This window comes from Numenius arquata, chromosome Z (assembly GCF_964106895.1).
Source record: "Numenius arquata chromosome Z, bNumArq3.hap1.1, whole genome shotgun sequence".
NCBI lineage: Eukaryota > Metazoa > Chordata > Aves > Charadriiformes > Scolopacidae > Numenius > Numenius arquata.
In genome coordinates, this window is record NC_133616.1 from 43,868,879 (window position 1) to 43,892,992 (window position 24,114).

Below are 24,114 nucleotides of genomic sequence, written 5' to 3' on the forward strand. Positions count from 1 at the left end.
AATGGAAGAGTAAGTTTTATTGAATGATGAAAAACTAATGCCATTACAGTTAGTTTCAGCTCTGCTGGAATACTAGTTTTCTAATTTTTCTTTAGCAGAAAGTGCAACAAATCAATTACACAGACTGTTAAACTACTAATTTTTAATTTTTCTTCAAAAACTGCATAGTTGAGCAGTTGTGCAACAACTATATAAATTTCTGTTAAACCCTGAAGAAAGATTTGATGGTTTTTTGCTTTGTATCTGGTGGCAGAGGAGATCACCTGCACTGGTCAGATTCTGAGTGCCTTTTCCCTTTTTTCCCACTCTGTAAGAAAGAATTAAAACAAATTTTAGTGACACTAGTGCTAGACGTGACACTTTATATGTGCAGTTATTTTATATATTAAAGTAGTATAAATTAACAAGGAAAAAAACTTGGGAGTTAAGTTGCATACTTTTGTTAAATTATGCAGTTATTATGGGACGCAAACTTGTCTGAACACAAAATACTGTTATATAAATTAAAACAGTCAAGGCAGATGAGACAGTTTTCCTAAAGCAAAACACACAAAAAGAAAAACCCCAGTTAAAAAGAAAGTAAAAACCCAACCAGCCAAACAAAAAACCAAACCTCTAGAGTGATGAATTAAGCAAGAAATAAACAGCAATAAAAGCATATTAGAATGAGGGGGGAGCAGGGGAAAAAAGAGCAACAGAATAGGTGATTTTGCAGTAATTCCTAAGCATATAACAAAGACGATTTTTTGTTAGTTTTTTTACGGTTATTCTTTTAACCCTGTTATAATTAACCACAAGATAAATTTATCTCATTCTAAAATTTCTTTTTACAGAGAAAAATACTTAACATTAGCAAAGGTATGTCTGTAAAGGACTGAACAAGCATATATAGTTGTCAACTGCCACAAGACAATTTTAAGAAGGAACTTGCTCACTTGCGGTAAAGTGACAAAGGGAAAAAAGACAACAGAAAAAGACAAGAGATTACGTAAAGAACCTCATGTATTGCTAGCCAAAGAATTTGATGTAATCAGAAAAGATCTGTTGCTTCAGAAAGTAATTATGGCTCAATGAGCCAGTTTTCACAAAATTATAGTATTCCAAGACAAACAACATGTTGCAACTTGAAACAAGACCGCTTGCCAAAGACTACATGGCTGCCTTAGAACTTTCCATTATATACTACAAGCTCTCCTTGTAGCCTATGCAAAAGGTCTCAGTCAAAACAAACAATGAAAACCCCCACAGAAACAAACAAAAAATCCCCAAGATGTGTCAAGTCATGCAGCAGTACAAATCCGTATTTGCAAACACTGTCACTGCTCAAAATAAGTCAGAATGTTAAGCAGCATACTTCAAGCAAGCAGCATTTATGCAAAAGTTAACTGAAATTCACTAACATGAGTTGCATTAGCAGCGAAGTTGAACAAGACAGCATATGGACAGTCAGCAAGACACTGATCTTATCACTCATATTTCGACGCAACTTGTGAATCTCCTACAAAGACTTGGCTTGAGACAGAACTAATAACACAGAACCAAAGAAAGAATGTGGCAAAACAAACCCAACCATGAAGTCTACAGTTAGTCCAGTTACACAGTTAGACAGTGAAACTAACTTGTTGCTTAACGTATACTTATTGACCAGCATACTTCAAGAGTTTTAAAGTACAAAACTTCAACTTGCCAAAACTGTGCTTTAGCTTTGCTCCCATTTATTTCCTAAAATATGAACTGCTAGTTTTTTTCTTAACTGGAAAAATTAGAGCTAATAGGTCAGTTCAGAGCACATTACCTCATGACAGTCTCAGCTACGTCAAGAGCAGGTAAACTTACAAACACAGAAAATAACTACCTGATATTTTGTTAATTCTGCCTGCAGTAGTTTCACTTTGGATCTTTCTTGTTCTAATGCAGCATGAAGTACAGTTACCTAAAAACATACAGAATATGAATTTATAAAATATCCTTAATGTCTGTGAGTTTATCAGGTCACTGTTCTCCATTAGTATTGTGTTGGACAAACAGGTAATACATGCTGAGTTCAGCAGTGACTACCACTATCATTGTACATCAACTGAAAGTAAAAAATTCTTTAATGACTTGTTTTTCAAGCATCATTTACTGGTTTACCTGTATAATGATACAGAAAAGCTATAAAGTTAGAAACTCTCCCAACTTTAGACTCTGCAGTAGTTTATTCCATAAAAAACTTAACTGATGTAGTATTATGCAACACAGATAAGCTTATTACATCACCCTCAGAAAATAGTACCATGTTATATGTAAGACATGGACAAGTCAAGGGCTTAGAACTAATAGTCACTGTGGAGCAAAAACTAAGCATAAAAGCCTTGTATGCTCTCTATTATGGTGACTTGCCAACTGACATGTCTTAAGTAATTTGTAGCTCACTTGTGTTTGTAAATTTGAGAGTAGAAATAAATACAGAAAAAACAAAACCCACCCAGTAAAGGAGCATCTTCTGAAACACCTTTCTGAGCTACCTAGTTTGGGATACCAGAGAATGATATTCCTAAAGTGCTGTTCATGGCAAAATCAGGCATGCAGAGGTCTGCTGTCTTTCCAGAAAGAGTTTTAAGTGACTGATGCTGGAGATTTACACAATACATGTCCTCTGACACATATAGTGCAGGGCTAAGGATGACATGTGACATTTTTTACTTCAAACACGTTTTTGTTTTAGCTTCCTCCCTCCCTTGCCTCTATCACTGCCTTAAATAAATAGCATCTTTGAAATACCCATGAAATTTTACATTTAGAAATCCTTGCTTACCTGTAAGGACAATTCATTTTTGATAAACTGACATTCATCAACCTGTAAGAGTATTTCTGCTTTGTCTTTCACTACAAAGAAAGATACAGCATGAGGATCCTTCTACGTTTACAGGTCTTCATTTGCAATACCATTGTGACATTGCTTTATTTCACTATTTTGTTACATTTAAATAATGCCCTCTTCACTAAAAGGGGAGTAGATGTAAATCAAAACCAATCATTAGCTACTAGTGTGGTAAGCAGCATCTTGAAAAGTTCTGGAGATTAACACCAACCTTGCTCTACTTACCCCACACTTAACCCTCTAAGCAGCATGGATTTTAGAGAAATCCATCGTGAACAAAGTCCATCAGAAAGCTGAATATTGGCAATGGAACAAGACTTTGGGATCATGAGTTTCACATACAAGCTCAGTCATAGTTACGGGAACTTCTGTTTACTCAGACAGAGAGATGTTAATTTAGCTTGTGTTTGTGAGCCATCTATGGATAACTTAAAATTCTCAATATGAAGAAATGAAGTATTTTTCAAGGCTCAATTCTGCCATGAACTTTCTTCTTCCCAAAATACAGTCTGACTCAAAGAATCATTGTACCTAAACCATAAGTGAACAGTTAGTATTTCAAAGAGTGATCTCAACGTGCAACTGATTATTTCGTTATATAATAACAGAAATGCAGTACTGCGTGGTCCACCAAATTCTGTAGTTCACTGAAGTTGCTGCAAATTAGTATCTTCTTAGTTCTTTATAGGTGTCACTAAGTCAAGTTATTATTAAGAAGCTGATTTGAAAATTCCTTCCATGTTTTAAAAGAACATTTAAGTTTCCTGATGAAACTTACTTTCACCTTCATGCATCATCTTCAGAAGCTGTGCATTTCTTGCTTTTACTTCTTTATACTTTGCCTGTAGTAAAGACATTGAATTATTACATGTATACCCTACTAAAAAAAAAAGTATTCTATAAACTAAGCATGACTTAGAGTCAGACTTAGAGTTTAAAATGATGACTTCTGCAGAGAATCTAATCATAGAATCACAGAATCATAAAACCATTTAGGTTGGAAAAGACCTTTAAGATCATCTGTTTTAATTAAGTCACAGCCAAAGTAAGGAATACACAACAGAAGTGGATTAATAACCAAGAGTCAAGAAGAAAGGGCAAGCAGAAGGCTAAGAGCAAGATAAAATAAGAAAGTTATGTCAGTGCAGGAACCACCACTCAGGGCTGCCTGAAGTATCCAGTCCTGTTGCACAAAGGGCTTTGTGGTTTCTCCCCTGAAAAATTACAACAATTATAATGCACTTTCTAGATACTGAGATAACATAAATCATTTGCCATATTACTTGGCAAGCAGGACAAGATGGCACTGCTCAACAGATTATTTTATTCAGTAGTTATTGCTATGACATTACAGTTTCTTTCCTCTTCAACAGTTTACTATTCAAGAACCCATTTTCACTGCATTTTCCAATCTGGCATCACCACTCCTTCATAAGTCACTCTTTTTTTAAATTGGCCACAAATGTCCGCTCTAGCCATGTATCTTAGCTGTAAGCTTATTTTCTCCTGGCATGAGTCTCTTCATAAAAACTTTTTTCAAGAGTCTGCAAGAGCAAATGATAATTTCAGACAGGTTTGTTTTTTTTTTTTTTTGTAGTAAAGAAGCTACTATCTTCCACCTTAAGTAGGACACCAGTCTTTGAGGATAATTAAATTACATTTAAGACAGATCCTTCATGGCCACCAAAAGCTTTATTAAGGTCTCTGGACAAGTTCGTAAAATTAAACAGCTGTATCATCATCCATCACCTCACCGGTGTCCTGATGCATTGTGTTTATTCTGTCAAATGTGATCAAGTGATTTACAGTCATAAATATGAATGGTTTTATACTTTAAAATTTCACCTGGGGATTCCAACTTTAGTACACAGTGAAAACAGCTGTTAACAAAGTTCACGTCTTTATTTAACTAGAAGTAAAAGTACTTCTTTGAAGCATCAGAAAGCTCCCAATTTATCAACCTGCTGTTTACCTTAAAGAATGAATAAAAATAGTACTAAACTAATTTTTTAAAAATTCTATGCTGCTTTACTGTATTTTGTTACAATGCCAGTTCCTCATGGAAAAGCTGCCCTTTTTAGTGTAGATACCAGAGTAAATCTAGATACTAGACAATGCTAGCATGGACTGAAAGCAGGGGCACAGAGAGATTTTCCCTAGCTACTCCACTATATAGCAATACTATTTCATTATTAACAAACAAATTTTTTTCCTGGTGTGTTTTAGCATATGGCGCATCTGATTCCCAATTTCACTTGTACATAAAAGGAAAAGATATAACAAAACACAGAACTCCATTCTTGTTACACTGCAGCTTTAAAGGAACTTCTCTTAAGCCTGACAAAATATTCATTGATTTCTTCAGCCACTTCAAATATTGGACTGAATCTACAAAAAGTCCTAACAATATGTAGTTCTTTAATGCAAGAAAAGCTAAGTAGTATTTAAAAATAAATAGGTTGGAAAAGACCCAAGAACTTAGTCCAAATTCCTGCTCAAAGCAGATCTAACTTCCAAGGCAGATCAGATTGCTCAAGAGCTTGCTTAATCTTAGATTACATCTTTATTTTTTTTGATCATGAAAATAGCTATATTAGAAAACAAGTAGTGACTAATATGCCAGATATGAAGTTGATTTCTGGATGCTTTGTCTTGATTCTCTTGATTTTTTTTTCTAGATGCTTAACTTACTTACCAAGGAATACCACTTCATGTACTGAAGGCATCATTTGCTCCGGAAATAACATAATCTGTGGCCAGACTACAGCATCTCTACAGATTGGTCACACTTTAATAAATACGTTGTTTCAAATGTATAATAATGTTAAATTTTGTCTACTACTTGATGGTATTATCAGCTACATACCTCCCACTGAGTTATTATGTTTTTCAGTTGCTCAATTTCTGCATCTTTCTTTTCAAGCTCGAGCTTTAGTCGTTCTGTTTTTCCGTCTTTCAAAACAGTTTCCTATAAGCAAGAAAACATTACTTCTTGACAATTTAGTCATGTGAATTCAATTCTTGGGAAAGGCAACTTACTTGTTTGTTAGAGAAGAGAATTTTTGATCAAAACTAAAGAGGTATATGTGAATAGATACCAAAGGGATAAAAGCTGCAGTAATAAATACTGGCATTCTCTGTGGAGCAAAAATTATTTTAATCACAATTTTTTAAACACTTAACACTTAAATCATTTAAATACCTCTCCAATAGATAAAAATATTACAGTGTTGTGGGGTTTTTAATTCTTTAAGATTATCATGATTTTGATTTGTGCTTTCTTCTACCCAGGTGCTCCCTCCTGATCATTGAATAAGCTTTATTAGGCAAACTTCTTCACTTCAGAATGACTCCTGTTTTACATGCCTGGTTGTGTTCATGAGATGTGCAGTTATTTGTTTCACTGCAATCAGCAAGCTGGACTCTCCTTTTCTCTCTTTCAAGTATTTTGTGAACATCATCTTCCAGCCTGTTGAAAAATCCTCCATCGTGCATTGAAGACTGGGAAGAGCTCAGTTCCTGTCAAAAATAAGTACTGTAACATACATTCCTTTACATATAAGTTAATATTGAGCTAGAAATCAACATGTTTAAAGAAAAGCTTGTCATGCAAAAGCATTACATCTAGATATTGAATACAATACCAAGTTAAAAGCACAGAAATTAATTAACAGTTAACATTTAGCTGATGACATAAGAGTGTATCATCTGTAAGTTTGCAGATGACACAAAGTTAAGCGGGAGTGTTGATCTGCATGTGGACATGGAGGCTCTACAGAGAGACCTAGATAGGTTGGATTGATGGGCCAACATTAATGGTATGAACTTCAACAAGACCAAGTGCCAGGTCCTGCACTTGGGCCACAACAACCCCATGCATTGGTACAGGCTTGGGGAAGAGTGGCTGGAAAGCTGCCTGGCGGAAAAGGACTTGGGGCTTCTAATTGACAAGCAGCTGAATATGAGCCAGCAGTGTGCCCAGGTGGCCAAGAAAGCCAATGGCATCCTGGCTTGTATTAGAAATAGTGTGACCAGCAGAAGTAGGGAGGTGATTGTCCCCCTGTACTCAGCACTGGTGAGGCCACACCTGGAGCATTGTGTCCAGTTTTGGGCACCTCAATACAAGAGAGATATTGAGGTGCTGGAATGGGTACAGAGGAGGGCAATGAAGCTGGTGAAGGGCCTGGAGCATAAATCGTACGAAGAACGATTGAGGGAGCTGGGACTGTTTAGTTTGAGGAAGAGGAGACTGAGGGGTGACCTCATCACTCTCTATAACTACTTGAAAGGACATTGTAGAGAGGTTGGTGCTGGTCTCTTCTCACAAGCAAACAGCGATAGAACAAGAGGGAACGGATTCAAGTTGCAACAGGGTAGGTTTAGACTGGACATTAGGAAGAAATTCTTCACAGTAAGAGTGATCAGACACTGGAACGGGCTGCCCAGGGAGGTGGTTGAGTCACCATCCTTGGATGAGTTTGAGTCATTTAGATGTGGTGTTGGGGGATATGGTGTAGGGAAGAACTTCATAGAGTAGGGTAAATGGTTGGACTCGATGATACCAAGGGTCTTTTCCAACCTGAATGATTCTATGATTCTACGATGAGATTACACAAAAGCATGAAGCTGGAATTTAATAATTTTGCACTATGACTACACTAATTTATGATTTATTTCACTGTTAACTGTTCTTCCCTCTAAGAGTTTTAGTATTTGTGGAATGCACCACAACATAGTGGCATCACAGTATTTTATCTAATTTGCTTCTCTTTTTTGTACTACAATTTGCATTTTTTAATATGCTTTTAAATCTGGGAGTTGCGTCAAAGATTATCTGAAAAATAAAGAAGCAAGAGAAGTTCTAAGAAAGTTCCCCTAGTTCTAAGAAAGCCAATAGTAAGTTCTCAAGATACAGGAACTGCAGACATACGTCTCTATTAAATCTGTTAAAGTTTTCCAAACAGAAATAATTCAGTTTCAGAATGTGTAACTGACTGTTGCTACAGAAAGTGCCAAATTAACTACCTCCTAAACATAAGAGTTCTGTTGGGTTTTTCTTTGGGTGTTTTTTTTTTTTTTAATTAAAGTAGCTTGAATAAGACTTACCTCATGTTTTTTAGCAGGGTTATCTGAAAAGAATAGAAAAAAAGTTACATCAATAAGTTACTCAAATCTTGTACTGCTGGCTATTAAACATTTTGAGAACTGGAGGGAAAACCCCATCTATTGGAGTTCTTCAACATTAACTCCTCTCAAAGTCACAATAAAAAAACCCCATTGCTAAAGGGTTGGCATTAGAAGCCAAGATTATAAACTACGTGTAACATCACTTCCTGTATTTGCATATTCTCCCAGATCTTTCAGACTATTTAATCAAAACCAGCATCCCATATTTGTTTGCTTCAGTTAAAGTGGAAGGCAATGCCTTTGGTACAGACACTTAAGGAATTTGTTGACCTTTTATAGCACATATCTCACTGTATACCTGAATGCCTTCCATGCCTTCAAGATTGCTGTGCTTTCAATCTTGTTTCCTCTATTCAGATTATTTGGAAATAGTGTGTTTAATATTGTAGATTTAGATAAAAACATCCTTAAAAGAAAAACCTTAGAAAACAAATTAATTTCTTCCTTTTCTAGCATCTAACTTGGTTTCTTCACTAAAATTCAGAATCTCTACTCTATAGACACAGGTCAAAGTATTTTTAAACATATAAATAATGCATATTACTTATCTTAATAAAAGCCAATATCATGAAGACAGTGACTTGCTATTACCCAGGAAACAGAGAAACTCAAGTGCCTGAGGAGCAAACTTAGTAAAACAAAACAAAAAGAAAACCACCAACAAAACCGAAAACCACTTAGATTTTAAAGAAGTGACACTAAGTGTTTGAGTCCACCACCCACCCCAGAGACACTACATGAAATTACGTTTTCCTTAACCTTTTCTTTTCTTTGTTCTCCTCATCTAACTAGCCCATTGTTATGTAATGAACACTTAGCTTTCAGGCTTGGTAGGACACACTAACTGCAATTTATTTACTGTTTGTTTAAACACAGTATTAATGAACAGAGACAGAAGGGCATTTTGCTGTTAGCACACACACTATGAAAATTCCAAGTAGAACAGCTCATATGGTATGATAAGGCATACCTATATTACTGTCTGACTGAAAGTCTTTCAGAGACACAGTGAGAGGTTTGTCTTTTCCTTGCTGGTTCTTTTTCTCTTTCTTATTCACAGACTTTGACTGAGGTGAAGTTTTTTCAACGTTTTCATGTTCCTAGAAGAATAAATTCCCACTGGTATAATTTTCTTCAATACCCAATATTTTTTCCTGAAGCTTTATAAAGGAAAAAAAAATTGTGATAATGTACTAAAACAGATTTTAGCCTGAACAGTAATTTGCAGGCTTGAGATTGGTCTAAAGAGTGCAAGGCAAATCAGCAATTAAACATCAGTTCTGTTCTCCGAGTAGAGCATTGCTCTTCACAAAGCAGAAAAACTATCAGCCTAATACTTCTTCAATCACCTACATCAAATTTTATCCAGAAACTCATAAACTGAGAATATATGGTAGTCAGATGCAGGAAGGCAGAGTGCCACATAATGCAGATTAGTATTTTCTTTGAAAAACAGAGCTCCACTGTACCTTCTTTTTATTCTCAAAATATGCTTACTGTTTTGGTAGAAGTCAGAGAGCTATTAGTATGCAATTAGTATACCAACTGACCGTACTGCTATTGAAATCAGACAGACTGGTACATGATAGCCATTTGAACCAGAGTCCCACCTCCCCACACATCTACATTAACTGTCTTAGCAAATTATCAATGTCCTAGTTGTTAAGAATAGTCTTAAATACTAATTAATTAAATATTTTAATCTTAGAAGTTAAACAATCCTAAAAAATATTATTATGTAGAAAGCAAAGATGGAAGTGGAGTGCCTTTCTCTCCACAGAAACAAGATTTGTTCAGCATACTCATGTACTGTATATTTTGAATAATAGTATATATTTTAAATTATTCAAAGGTAATTCTCAAAAAGTCTACAAATAATGCTATGCTACTATGGCTGAAGATTGACTTTACTTTAAAAAAAAGAACTTTTAGCTTTTAAGTTAAAAATTTATCTTTGGTTTTCAGGAACTATGGTACTCTCCCTCTCAAAAAACGGAAGTATTTGTGCAAAAGTGCATGTGCAATTTTTATTGCTTTATGATGCAAATTATATTTAAATTTACATATTTTCATAACATTTCATTGGCTCCTGATTTGTTGCAAATAAGAAGCAATCTCCTGTTAGAAATAAAAATTTCATCTTTCTCAGAACAATTCTTCGGTGTTCCATAAAAACCAATCAGAAAACAGCATCCTGACCAGCTAAGAAAGTGTATATAGCTTATTAGAACTAAAATATTTACACTCAAAACAGAGAAAAGTTGTTAGAAAAAATGCAAATGATTCAACCATAACTAACACTTTAAGGCCCAAGGAGAAGTCAGTGCTTTGATTCTCTTACTCTTCAAGTGTGCTGAATTTTTCCTAAGGAAGGTCAGGATCTCTTGTACTCTTAAAAAATTTCAGTGCACTTACATGCCAGAAAATTGAAAAAGTAAAACTAAAAACTTATTTTCCACCTTTACAGGCTAATTAAAAAAAACCCAAACCACCCAATATTATTACATATGGTTTCTTTCAAATCCAGTATTTCTCTGAACTCTTAAGCATCTGAACGGTGTAAGCAAACAGTTTACATGAAGAAAATGGTATTTTAGAAGCATTTTTGCTTTATTTTTAAAATTCAAGCCTCAAACTTGTGAAGCTTTTACAGTAGGATGAATCCTGCAAATACCTTTTTGTGCTCCTCATATTCCAGTTTGCTTAGCAGCAATGCTTTTTCAAGATCAGCTTCAAACATTTCAGAAGTCAGCTGAAGAAACAAAATTAACATATTTCATGTGACTAGGTTGTTAAAAAAGAAGCAGACAAAACCACTAAGACCACACAAGAATTCCAGTTTCCATACACATATGATTGCAATTGCCAAAAAGCTAAGTTTTACTGATGTGACATATGGCATTATTGACAGCTAAGTATGGAAGTCTTCTTGGGAGATGCAAAGAAAATTTGAAGCTTTCTAAGTGTAAGCTATTAAGAAAAAGAACTAGGAACACAAGAGGAATGAAGGATGGGATAGTTTTTTTTTCTAGCATTATAGTAAAATAGCAAAGTGCAGGAAAGTCCAGCACCTGCTGCATAGAAGGTTGAAGGATGGAATTGAGAAGACCAGCACTAGCAACAGTTCAATGAAGCCAATATAAGAGATTTATCTAGAGGATATGGATGCTATAGTTGACATAGCAATCTAAATGTATAAACTAAATGATAAATTATATAAATTTAGTATAAACTAAATTTAGTTTATAAAAACTTTAGTACATAGAGTTTATAAAAATTTAGGAAATTTAGTATAAACTAAATTGATAATCTAAATGTATGAATAGCTAATAACCTATGTTACTGTTTACAGCAAAGTTAACCAAGATTAAGTTGTTCTGAATGCAAGATCTGTTCCTTTGAGGTCTACTGTTTTAAGAAATCACTACAACCCTCTGTGTGATATGTTGCCAAATGGAAGCCTTGTGCTTCATCATAGCTCTCCCTTTTTCATGCCCTTAAGTGAAATAATAATTAGTAAAAATAATTACTTTAACCATCATTTTCTTGGTCTTTGAATTTCAAATTGAGGTCCTTTTCATGCATTCCAGAATAAATTACTTAAGTCGTCTTAATATACTTCACTCAAACTGGGCTGCATGACTTACACTTGCTTTTTTGTCTATAGGAACCATGTTCTGAAAAAAAACCTCGCAAGTTGTCATGCGCTTTACATATCATAGAATGATAGAATGGTTTGGGTTGGAAGAGACCTTAAAGATCATCGAGTTCCAACCCCCCTGCCGTGGGCAGGGACACCTCCCACTAGAGCAGGTTGCTCAAAGCCCCATCCAACCTAGCATTGAACACTTCCAGGGAAAGGGCTTTTTTTCTTAAGTGTTTGTTTTCTTTCAGTATCAGAATCAGCAATTAGAGGTTTAATAACTTACAATAAATTAAATTGACTAAAATTCCCCAAAACTCAATTAACTGTTTTTCCCCGCAAGTGCTGAATCTAATCTGACAATGATAGTTATCTATCGAAAATTAGGCTTCTACACTAAAAACTCAACATTAACATGATGAAGAAGAAAGAATGAGGATTTAAAAAAAAAAAAACACCAAAAAAATAGACTACCAAAAAGAGAACAATTAACACACAAAATTAAGGTAAACTCACAAGAAAGATGAATTTAGGACTTTCACCTTTGTGTGTCTGGAAGTGCTAATTCAGTACACAAACTCCTAAATAATTATTAAGAATTAGTACTACCACAATGTTATTAGAACTATTAAACAACTGCATAAAAATTGCATTATGTGATCTCTGGTAAACAATAACCCTATCATAATTTACTTAGCTAGCAGTCACTCAATTCAGCACAAGACTGAGTGTTTGAAGCTGGCAATACAGAGGTCACTATTTCAAAGCAGTAGTGAAGTTGAGAGGTTTAGATCTGCATATTCTCAAAGCCAGTCATCTCCTGTGTAGTTTCCCAAGCACATTCAGTCCTGCTTCTACGCATAGCCTGACTGTCTCAGGATACATAACTACAGGCTCACTAGCACTTAAACCTACAGAAAAATCTAGAAACCATGGGTTCCTTTTCTTAGGTAGTGGGACTGCATAACCAAAAAGCAAGCTCTGGAGTACACCTAATAGTTACAAGAAATTGAGATCCATGAACAAAGTTACAGTGAACTCTCTCAAAAGCTTTGCTGAAGAAAGACCATCCTATTTACATATTAGCTTCATAGTTAAGATAAAAGTTGACAATGCTTTAACATTTTAAAAAATGCTTTCAAAGTGCCAGGCAGTATAGTAATTTGGAGAGTAAATATGAAAAAAGGAACTCTTCACGAACTGGGAGATGTTTTTTGTGGAGCTGACGTCTGTGGAAACAGGGAGATATTGATTCTCACCCAGCGCTGATTATCACCATCCCGTGCAGCATAGCATTTAAAAATCTCTTAATTATCAATTTAACTGGATAATCAATTGGGCAAATGGACAAGAGCAACTATGGAACTAAGAGGCTAGGATTTCATACATTCTGACTCTGAAGAATTCAAACTCATGTCTCTCCTCTTAGATAAGCACATACCAGTTGCAGCTTGAACTTCCATGCCAATCAGTTTCTCCAACTGAGAAAGGCTTTTATTAAATATTAGGATACAATTGGCATGACTTTATGGAACAACAACACAGAGACAGCAGAACAGTTAAAAGCACTGATCAACGTTTCATGCAACCCTGACTAAACAAGGCATACTGTCAAACAAACATTTCAAAAAAGTTGTCACAGATGTGAAATAATGCCATTATGTTTGGGAATTTTGCATTCTCAAGTCTACTGAACCCACTTTTCCACTGATCTTTCCCTTGCCCTGTCTTTCCCATAAGAAAAATCAGACTTTTCGTAAGCTTCCAACACTTCTCATCTTCACCTCAAAAGAAGACCTTGCCTCTTCTTCCTTCTCCAGGGACCTTCTGTAAGTTTTAACTGCCATCTCTTGCTAATTTTAAGAGTGGTGCTATTACGGATTTGCAGATAGTTTAACTGATTCTTCCTTTAACACATACCACACCAACATAAGCATGGCTTCTCTCTCTTTTTCTTTACCTTTTTTCTCTGTATCTGCCTTTAATGTAACAACTTGTTCTTAAAAAGCTATACGTATCAAGCTTTTATTCCTGAAGTTGTGGTAATGATTGGTAAAGCCAATACATTAGCAACAGCTGATAAGGACTTTAACACCCTCCACATAAGGCTTCATTCTCTACCAGAATTCAATATTCAATGGGCTGAGAGGAGCAGGACCTTACTGCTGAATGGCTAAGACACCTGACTTGGGTGCGGTAATCTCCCACCTCCTCTTGGGTTGTTTAGAGAATACAACTGAATGGGACATGTTTTGAACAAGTGTGAGGAAAAACTACCTGCAGCCCTCGGAAATATATCAGTTGTGAGTCCCTGTGCTCAGATCAAGTAGATAGCCTATTGCTCAGGAGATTTGCCCTTTCAGACCTACTACAAAGCATATGCTTTTCTTCACTTATTACTATGCTCAAAGCATCAAGTGTCTAATACTTGTACGTTGTGTCTGTAATCAAATTTACCTTAAGATCACAATCTTTAAATCAGAGTTATCCATGGATTCTTCAAATTATAGTCTTACAGAACATAAATAATAATTTAGCAGAAGTGATACACAAACACCAACTTATTACTTTAAAAAAGTAATATTGAATGCATACCCTGAAATAGAGCTGTTACAACAATTTGGGCAGAAAAATTACAGGCAACAATTTATTATTGTTGAACAAGTTATTACTGAAACTGTTGGTGATAATATGAAGTAAAAATAATGAAGCATAGCTGTGGATATTGAAGGCTTATGGTTCTTTGTGTTACACTGGCCTTTACTTCGTAATTCCCCTTTAGGCTCTTAAGGGGAATTCCCAAAAGCCTGTTAGTCCCCACTGATTTCTGCAGTAGCCTATTAGCAAGGCAGTAAAGGACTTGTGACCCTGAAATAAAAATTACGAAGTAAAGGCCATTCCGTAATTAAACTTAATTCCTCATAATTTTCACTCATGTCCTTTTTTCCCCTCGTATAAGGAAAAAACAGCTAATTCAATGCCTGCTAGTGCTGCAGTACATGGGTAGCTTCTACAAACAGTGAAATAACAGTTTTAAAAAGGAATCTTATTGATTATGCATATTTTACTGAGACTATTGTAACAAGACATGCACTCTATGTTATATACTTTGAGCTACAGCAAACACTTTCATTGTTGTTCTAAGACAGAAATCACAAGTAGCACTCCACTCATCAGGTTCCGATATTCACATTTTTAAGAGTTTCTGGGTAAAGTTAAAAGTAAGTTTAAAGCGGTTTGGGCAACTTTTTGGCACTTTCAGGCCTAAACCCCAATGCTTTAAACCATTTATGAATCAGAAGAGTTCACTGCAACCTCTTTGGTTGCTTCAAAACCTATAGTGTCAAAGTCATACTAATCACTTGAAACAAAGTTTAATTATTTCATGTTTACAAAACATCAACACTTCAGTCTAACAGTGATCATGCCAGTGTCAACCATCACACTAAATATTCAGTGTAGCAAAAGAAAAGATAACACAGGATTTGTTGGAAAAATATTAACAAGTCCACACTGCACCTCCATTCTCTATGGTTAAACCACTGTGGCCACAGAAAGCTCTTCAAAATGTAGCTGTGGTGCAAAACAATTTATTCTTCAACCTCAAGAACTGTGACAGCATTTAGCTATTCCTGTTCCTCAAAAATGGGACAGAGATGTCTTTCGAACTATAACTATTGTATGTTAGAATTATGGCAATTGCTCTAAAGTTATTTTTAAAATAAAGAGGATCCTACTGTAACTTCACAGCCTACATGTCAGTAAGATTGAAATTAATCAGAATTGATTGTTTATAACTGAGTTTACTTTGTCTGACCATTTGACCACCAAGTAAGTAAGTAGATTATAAAATTATTTTTTACCTGAGATAAGTGCCTCATACCACACAAAATAAAAAAAAACCCTGCAATTACTGAACTAAGCAAATCTGTACCTTAAAAAGCAGTTCTGAAGTTAATTAGCTCTGGAAATTTTCAATAGGATTATTAGGTCATTACTCCACTGCTAGGGCAACCATCTAGAAACTTGAAAAGTCAAGAACTTGGCTATACTCTGTTTAAGAAACACCTATAACAAAGCAGTAGCAACACACAGAAAAAAAAAAAAATCAAGGAAGTATCCAAACGTCAGTCTTTCATCAATAAGGCTTTCTATATTGTGTCTTAATTAGAACAAGAAGCAGTTCAATACTATCTTTTTTGGCAAGACGTACGTTGAAAATGTCTCTGTAAAAGAAAATAGCATTCTAGTAGATGCCAGCATAGAAGTTCAACAGCTTTATCAAACCTTTCAGAAATCCAGTTGGTGTCACTTATTAGCAATTTGCCTTGAAAAAGTCTATGGAAAGTTAAACACACTGAAGGGCATCTTCAAGCATAACAAGAGAGTCTAAACTGTTATCCACAGTGAATCAGTGCATAGCAGACAATTATTTAAAAGGAATCTAGAAAAAAAGTGTACTAAACACTTCTTTAAGCACCATCAGAAAAAAATGCACTAAAACAAATTCTTTCTGTGCCTATCTATGCTATTTTGGCCTTAAACAGTTGAAGTACTGCAAACAATTCATAACATTCATCTAATTTAAAATACTATATATTCTGCAGTATCAAAAAGGAGTATTTTAAATGCTGAATTTAAGTCAAAAACCAAAAAGGCTAGTTTTAACTGTAAGTACTCTTCCTAACTGACATCACAAGGACAGCAAACTATTGTATTTGGTCAGGTGAAAATTATTTTACTGTTTTGGATTCAATGCATTTTGCTGTGTAATTTCCCTTTGTGGTAGCTTTGGCAAGAAGAAACAGTGATTCGTACAGGCACAGTCAGTCTTTGCTTTATTGTATTCTTCAAGCGTTAATGAACCTTACTAATAATATTATTAACAAAAAGATGTTCTAACATTAAAAATCAGAGGTTCTTACACTGATAGGACTATCCTGTTGTCTAAAAAGTTCAAGTGTTCTTTGTTACCTAGAAAGGAAGTAGTTATTTCATGCCTAACAGAACTTGCCAAGCCTGGTTTGCTATGGATCCATACTGTATATCCATATATTGCTCCACCAAAACATCCCCAGCTTTGCTCCCACCACAACATTTCACCATCCTTCCATGGTAGTACATCTACTTGTTGCCCAAATACTATAAATTCCTCTTACTATACTCCAGTGTTCACAGTCCGGCTATGATGTCTGCAAACAGCAGCATGTGCTAGCTCTAAACTATATCTGACAGAAGATATGGCGTGAATTTCCCCTGAAACCTTTCCTTCTATGTGGCAGTATGTTCTTGCTTCCTCTCCAGCCATCTCTCTTATTAATGAGACTTAACTTCATGGAGTAACGTACTTCAGGGAAGCCAAAGACAGCTAACTACAGTAAGCTGTACCTGTTCATCTCTTTGTCTCCACTCCTGCCAGTTTTCTTCCTGAGAGTCCTTCTGCATTGCAGTATGCAGTTTTTGTTCACACCGAGACAGACAGCCTCCATGCGAGGATTTCTGAGGAATCTTTTTAAAAGCAAGGTTTCTGAGCTGAAAAACAGTTATTTTTAGCTTTAATCAAAATGTTGACAAGTATACAGAAACAGTCTTAATGGACTAACGAAGACATTCAGACATGTGCAAATAGATATGCATGTGCTTTACCTTACTCTGTAGTTTGGAATACATTTTTGTTTGATCATTTATAGTACATACCATACTGTAAAATTATAGAAAACTGTGGATCAGAAACATCACAGCCACATAACATATTTACTTTTCCATTGTTTTATGTTTTTCCAGCTGAAAATCTGAAGAAATAATGGTGTCCAACCACGGTGTCCAGATTTCATGCTGGATCAGGTATTACGGTGCTGCTCACATCTGACCCAAATTAAATATAATGTCAGGAAAAGGTGTTATACACAGATTTGGCATTGGCAAGTAAAGGAACTAGAGGTTCAGGTAGAAAAGAACAATGTATACAATCCTTACAGTTTAACAACAATCTGAAGTTAGTCATGCTTTAAGAACCTGCAGTAAGAATTATTTTTAATCACTGTACCATATGGATACAATAGTGCCATCTTAAAAATGCCTTACATAATTATAAAATTTGATAGTGAACAAATAACCTGCAAATTTGGCAGCTCAAACATGTTCACTGTCAAGCTTAAACATTAGCTGACACTCTGGTCCTTACTTGGAGTGAAAAATAAAGGCACCAATACAATCTACTAACAGAGAGGCTCCTGGGAGCAAGAAAGAAGCTATCGTCAGAGGAAAGATGAAACAAAATACAGTATTCTCCTTAATATGTGTTTATCGAGTGTCTTAAAATGGCAGTTCACCTTAGCTTACTTAAAATCAGACAGTAATGCAGCTACTTCAGAATTGTTTTCCTTCCCCTCCAAACAGTCCCTTGCCATACTGCCTTTTGCTACTGTCTCTCCTGCTACCTGCACCAGCACTACGAGCCCTGCTTCCTTCTTCAGATTACAGTGCTGGCAAGAACACTGGTGCAGGCCATTCTGATTTACAATTTCAGTGGAGTATAGTCATTGACATAGTACATGCTGAAGTGAAGAAAATCAGTCAGCCCTTACTCGCCCGCCTCTCTGCAATCACAAGAGTAAGTATCATTCCCATGCAAATGAATTTCTGTAGATATATGCAGTGCACACAATTTTTTTTTTTATAGTGTTAAAAGTTTTGATGGTGCTAAGGAAGGCATAAAGCAGCATCAAGGTATGCTTATTGAAAACTTGATTTTCCATATAAAAACAAACAACACCACAGCAAAAAATTACTTTGCTTAACATTACTGCAAATACTAAAATGTCAAAGATTAAGTTTAATAGATACTAAAAGAAAAGAAGATGGGTTTGGATATTTTGTTTGCTTTACATAGTAAATTTGATAAGAGATGTGTACAGTACCAGGCAGAAACCACTGTTCTCCACTCTGCCCCAAAAAAAAAAGAAAAAAATAGGGCTCTGGATTTAATAGATTCAGAGGCTGGACTGATGGATAAATCTGAAAATTACAACTTAGGAAAGCAGATTTTAAAATTCTTCAGACACAGTAGGTAGGTCTAACTATCTCCTTGAAAGGAAAAAAAAAAGAAACCTTGAAAGCACCTTTGAACATGCTGGCTGTCCAACAGGCAACTAGTACTGACTACCTACAAGTCTCTGAAAACAAGTTGTTTCCTATCAATCACTTTTTAAAAAGGTCATGCCCTTCATCAGAAATTACTCAAGTGGTGTTCGCAAAAAAGTAAAACCTAGCAATTTATTCTCATTTCAAATTTTCAACTTGTATAGTAGGGAGTATCCTGCTTTTATATAGAGAATACTTAATAAAGCAAATAATAAAAAAAGGAAGTCTCTGTGACTAAGTAGCATTTGCTTCGTAAAAAAAAAAAACAAACAAAAAAACAAACAAAACAATGACTTGCCAGGGACAGCAAAAATTATTTATCAGATAACAGCCTTACCCACTACTGAAAATACAATCCTTTTACCTCATTAGCCTCACTCTGCTGCTGTTCTTTCTTTTTCCTCCTTTTCTTCCTCTTGTTCTCATTTGTAGATGATCTTCCCCCTGAAATCTGAGATTTACTGGCACCTCGGCTGCGTCTTCCTTTTCCAGGCTCCAAATCAGTATCACTCTCAACTTGTAGTAAAGCAAAACGAGATGCAGTGGTAGGAACTGAACTGATTACAGCAGATGCCATTGCCACATAAGATATTCTACTGTGCTGGCTTCTTTCTAGTTATTAAGTTTCCTAGGAAAGTAGCACAGAAATAAGAATGAAAACATTGTTTATCGAAACAGTCAATAATTCATATCTGCTAGCTGCAGGTTTAGTATTATTTCATTACTATAAATTATTTCCAAATTCAGTATTATTTCTTTATATTTTTACTAAGTTGTATTATCTTAAATTCAAACAAGAACTACAAAAGGAAAGAATAATCTATAAAACAGCAGTTATTTTTAGGCTAACACATTTGTTCCTGAGAGATTACATTTGAAGGAAAAAACAGTAGAAGGCTCTGAAAGAAGTCGGCCTTCATGATCTAGATGGAAAAAAAGAAAAAAAGATACGGAAATAGTATAGTGCACCAAAAGTGGTTCAGAGGACATCTCTGGAGCCTGACAAAAATATGGTTTGAGAAAGAAAGGAAGCAGATTATTAGGCATATACAGGCTCCAGTTTTGGGTGAGCAGCCTTATTTCTACTTTAAAAGTAGTATCATTTTGTTCCCAAGCCACTGGAGATTCAACAAGCAGTTTCCTTCACAGGACTATGAGCTCAGCATTGTGGCTGGTACTGTTCTCAATCATTAGGCTCACCTCTTTTTACAGCACAGTACAGAGGATGTGTTGGGGAGAAGCAGAATTGGGAAAGACACTTATGCCTTCCATTGCCCCCTGTAACTATAACCAAGGTGTATACGCCCATGACAAAATTCCAAAGCACAAATCATTTAACTAGTGTAAAAATTAAATTTTTGGCATAAGAATATTTGGCTACTTGCAATTTTTCCATGCAAAGTTCAGTGAAGTGGAAGATTGAAAGTGATGTTATTTCAGCAGTGATTATAAATTCCACAGAAAACACCTAGCTATGTTGACGTAACACAATAGGTGTAGTGAAATAATATATATTTTTTGAAAGCGGTGTTTGAAAGGAATCCTTACGGTCTGGCAACAGTGAACATAAGTTGAATGTGTGCTCAGATGGTCTACAAATGTATTGCTTGTTAATTACTATTACAGAAGAACAAGAGAATCTACAGAAATTTCAATAGGTTGTTTTTATTGCTATATTTCAGACTTTTTCAAGGACAAACCTATATAGGTACTCTAAAGAGGCTTAGCTATATCAACACAAAACAATATTATGTCACCAATGCTATGGTAAGTGGTCACCATTGTGACCATTACCCCCAAAAAATTATTAAAAAGGAGTGTTTCATTTTATTTCTCAGAGGTGAAAGAGAACGAACAAGAAAGCTAATACTGTCCTTATTCAAGTTTACTGAAGACAAAGGTTACCATGAACAGCATTCTTCTCTGACAAAAGTTACCCTACCCTATTTCTCTCAAAAAAGGAAAACGAAGCTGATTATATGAAGCTGGTCATATCCTAAGAATAAAACAAACTTGACATCAAATTAGGAATCTAGCTGATGCTGATGTTCAGACTCTCTGATCAGACCACAACTTCAAAAAAACACATCAGTCACATCTAAAACACCAAAGTAATTTTGTACTTTTGAACTTTTGAACACCAAGGTACTTTTTACTCTCTTCAAATGATTATGTAACAGGGTAAATTTGGGTTTTCCTGGGTTTGTGTACATGTTATTAAGTGTGTTTTAATACTCAATAACTATAGGTACCCTGCTTAGGAGCTTAGTTACAGCAGAGAGATGCTGTGCTCTTACTCCTTGAACATGCAATAAGTTGAAACCTGAAACTCAGAGAAAAGATTAGAGATACCTTCATAGAAAAACAGCACCAAAGATAAGTGCTCAGTCACACTATAGCATGAACTTACAATACTGAATGGTGCTCTTAGCACTACACCAGACCACCGTAGTCTCAACACTGGAAGTTCAAACTCTCTACTGTATTTGGCTTCAAAAATTATTAGCATGCTACAGAATGACTCTATTCAGTCAAAAGCTTGGCATTTCTGGCCTCCGTCTACTTAATGGGATATATTTGGGTTTTCATATAAATAGATAAACAGCACAACATGGTCTTTAGTAAGTTGGCATCTGCTAAAGGCACTAAATAGTTCGTTTTGCCCATACAATTTGAAAACATTTCCTATTTTAGCAGCCAGATCCTTTGGAAATACAGTTTAAGAGAAAACATTGTCAAGATACAGTTATTAGTCACTCTATAACAAGAGATAAAGAAACATGAAAAGAGGTTGGAGTCAGTTAGCCCATAGCAGCTGAAGCTCTACATCACTATGAAATACATCTGCAAACTCCTCTCTCACTATGGAGATGGCCTACCATCATGCCATCCTTCACATTTTAATACCATACCTACAATTCTGACAGCTGAATTTTACCAAATAATATTTGGGGTTGGTACTGGGACCCATGTTGTTTAACATCTTTGTTGGCAACGTGCACAGTGAGATTGAATGCACCATGGCAAGTTTGAAGATGACACCAAGCTGTGTGGTGCAGTTGACACGCTGAAGGGAAGGGATGCCATCCAGAGGGACCTGGACAGGCTTGAGAGGTGGGCCCATGGAAACCTCATGAAGTTCAACCAGGCCACGTGCAGGTTCTGGTACCTGGGACATGGCAATCTCAGGCACAAATACAGGTTGGGCGGAGAATGGCTGGAGAGCTGCCCTGAGGAGAAGCACTTGGGGGTGTTGGGGGATGAGAAGCTCAACGTGAGCTGGCAACAAGCGCTTGCAGCTCAGAAAGCCATCCACATCCTGGGCTGTATCAAAAGAAGCAGGGCCAGGGTCGAGGGAGGTGATTCTGCCCCTCTGCTCCTCTCTCATGAGACCCCACCTGGAATACTGCGTCCAGCTCTGGAGTCCTCAGCACAGGAAGGACATGGACCTGTTGGAACAGCTCCAGAGGAGAGCCACATAGATGATCAGAGGGCTGGAGCACCTCTGCTATGAAAACAGGCTGAGAGAGTTGGGGGTTGTTCATCCTGGAGAAGAGAAGGCTCCAGGGAGACCTTATAGCAGCCTTCCAGTACCTGGAGGGGGCCTACAGGAGAGATGGGGAGGGACTCTTTACCAGGGAGCGTAGTGATAGGATGAAGAGTAATGGTTTTGAACTGGAAGAGGTCAGATTTAGATTAGACATAAGGAAAAAATTCTTTACTCAGAGTGGTGAGACACTGGAACAGGTTGTCCAGACAAGCTGTGGATGCCCTATCCCTGGAAGTGTTCAATGCCAGGTTGGATGGTGCTTTGAGGCATGTGGTCTAGTGGGAGGTGTCCCTGCCCACGGCAGGGGGTTTGAAACTAGATTATCTTTAAGGTCCCTTCCAGCTCTAGCCATTCATTATTCTATTTCAGTTCCAAGATTTTACTCCTCTCCCCAAAGGAAACCAATGGGCTGGTCTCAAAATCTGTCAGCTAAGCATAGATGCTCGCCACCCCTTTTACAAGATTTTTTTTCCCCTTTAACAGCCAATTATAGTTTGTGTTGTTCTTTATTATTATAGATATGAACAGTCTTATAAAATCAAAGCATTGACGTTCTTGAGTTTGAGGCTGTACTCAAAGAGGCTTTTTGATCACACAAAAATTTTGCATTCAAATACCACAGGGCATTTCATAATTCCACAGATCAAACTAGGTTCTGAAAAATCATTTCAACCTTCACAGTGGATTCAAGAGTTTGGCAGTCTGAGAAACGTTATGTATTCATAACCATCAGCTGGACAAAGCCTATCTAAATGCAAGACAATTCCTTTCCTTATAATATGGAGTACAACAAAAAAACCTTCAAGACTTATAAAAGGAAGCAAAGAGAGCTTGTGGCATTTACACAGCTCATTAATACCTCAAGTGAGACTACAAGTTAAAAAAAAACCCCAACAAATGAACAACAGTACTTGGAGTTGTTTCCATTTTGTCCTGCATCAGCACTAGTCATATGCTGCTGAGAAGGCTTTCTCTAATGTACCAAGAAAGTTATTAACCCTCCATTTTCAAGTTAATGAAAAGATCACTGGTAATAGATTTCAAAGTTGCAACATCACTATGGCAGCAATACATAGGTGGTACCAACAGATGACTCAGTTTCAAAACTTTCTGCTTTGCAAATCACTAGCAGACTATTAGTTCAACTGTCTCTGCAATCTGTTTCAAACTATAAAGTTTGTGAGAAGAGTTCGTACAACCAAAAAGACATATTATACAGATTAATATATCAACAACGTAAAGCAAGCATGATACACCATATAATTTCAGGGCAGCATAAAAACCGTTCTTATGGCTAGCAAGTAGTAATTTTTTTGGTGCTTCACTCATTCCTAGGTCATACTCTTCCATACATCATGTCAGCCTACATGAATAGAGTATTTGGGAATTTGGTATTAAATTGACAGATTATTCCAACTTGGTGCCATTTATGAAACACAACGTATTACTTATCCAATACAGTGATTTGTAAGAACAAAGTGCTTACTCTACCTTAAGTTCTTGGTAAACAAAAAAACATATTTAGAAAGTTAAATTGTGACATATTTGAAAAGAAAAAGTATCTTTTAAACTTCAGGTCTCTGAAGTGGAGTAAGTATATTCAAAAACATAAGACCCATCAGTGTCCTGAAGAGCTTCAGGCTCCTTTTAGACATGAAATAACACAGATTGCAGTAATAAAATTTACCCACATGTTGCAGGTGAAACAGCCTTTGATATACTTAAGTT

The 24,114-nt window shown here is 36.0% G+C and overlaps 1 protein-coding gene and 1 pseudogene across 2 annotated transcripts in view; both read right to left on the reverse strand.

The window, feature by feature from the left end:
* GKAP1 (G kinase anchoring protein 1) overlaps positions 1 to 24,114 on the reverse strand; it is a 26,546-nt gene continuing 2,432 nt past the window's right edge. For both annotated transcript variants that reach the window (XM_074166854.1, XM_074166853.1), the window contains exons 2-12: positions 19,201 to 19,464; positions 17,082 to 17,225; positions 10,725 to 10,802; positions 9,021 to 9,150; positions 7,970 to 7,992; positions 6,230 to 6,382; positions 5,730 to 5,831; positions 3,642 to 3,705; positions 2,798 to 2,868; positions 1,856 to 1,933; positions 1 to 307 (exon numbers count right to left, since the gene is read on the reverse strand). In XM_074166854.1, the coding sequence (XP_074022955.1) occupies positions 260 to 307; positions 1,856 to 1,933; positions 2,798 to 2,868; positions 3,642 to 3,705; positions 5,730 to 5,831; positions 6,230 to 6,382; positions 7,970 to 7,992; positions 9,021 to 9,150; positions 10,725 to 10,802; positions 17,082 to 17,225; positions 19,201 to 19,413 (1,104 nt within the window). In that variant the 5' untranslated portion in view covers positions 19,414 to 19,464 and the 3' untranslated portion in view covers positions 1 to 259. The remainder of the gene's footprint in view (positions 308 to 1,855; positions 1,934 to 2,797; positions 2,869 to 3,641; positions 3,706 to 5,729; positions 5,832 to 6,229; positions 6,383 to 7,969; positions 7,993 to 9,020; positions 9,151 to 10,724; positions 10,803 to 17,081; positions 17,226 to 19,200; positions 19,465 to 24,114) is intronic.
* Positions 23,869 to 24,114, reverse strand: part of LOC141477268 (uncharacterized) — a 5,446-nt pseudogene continuing 5,200 nt past the window's right edge.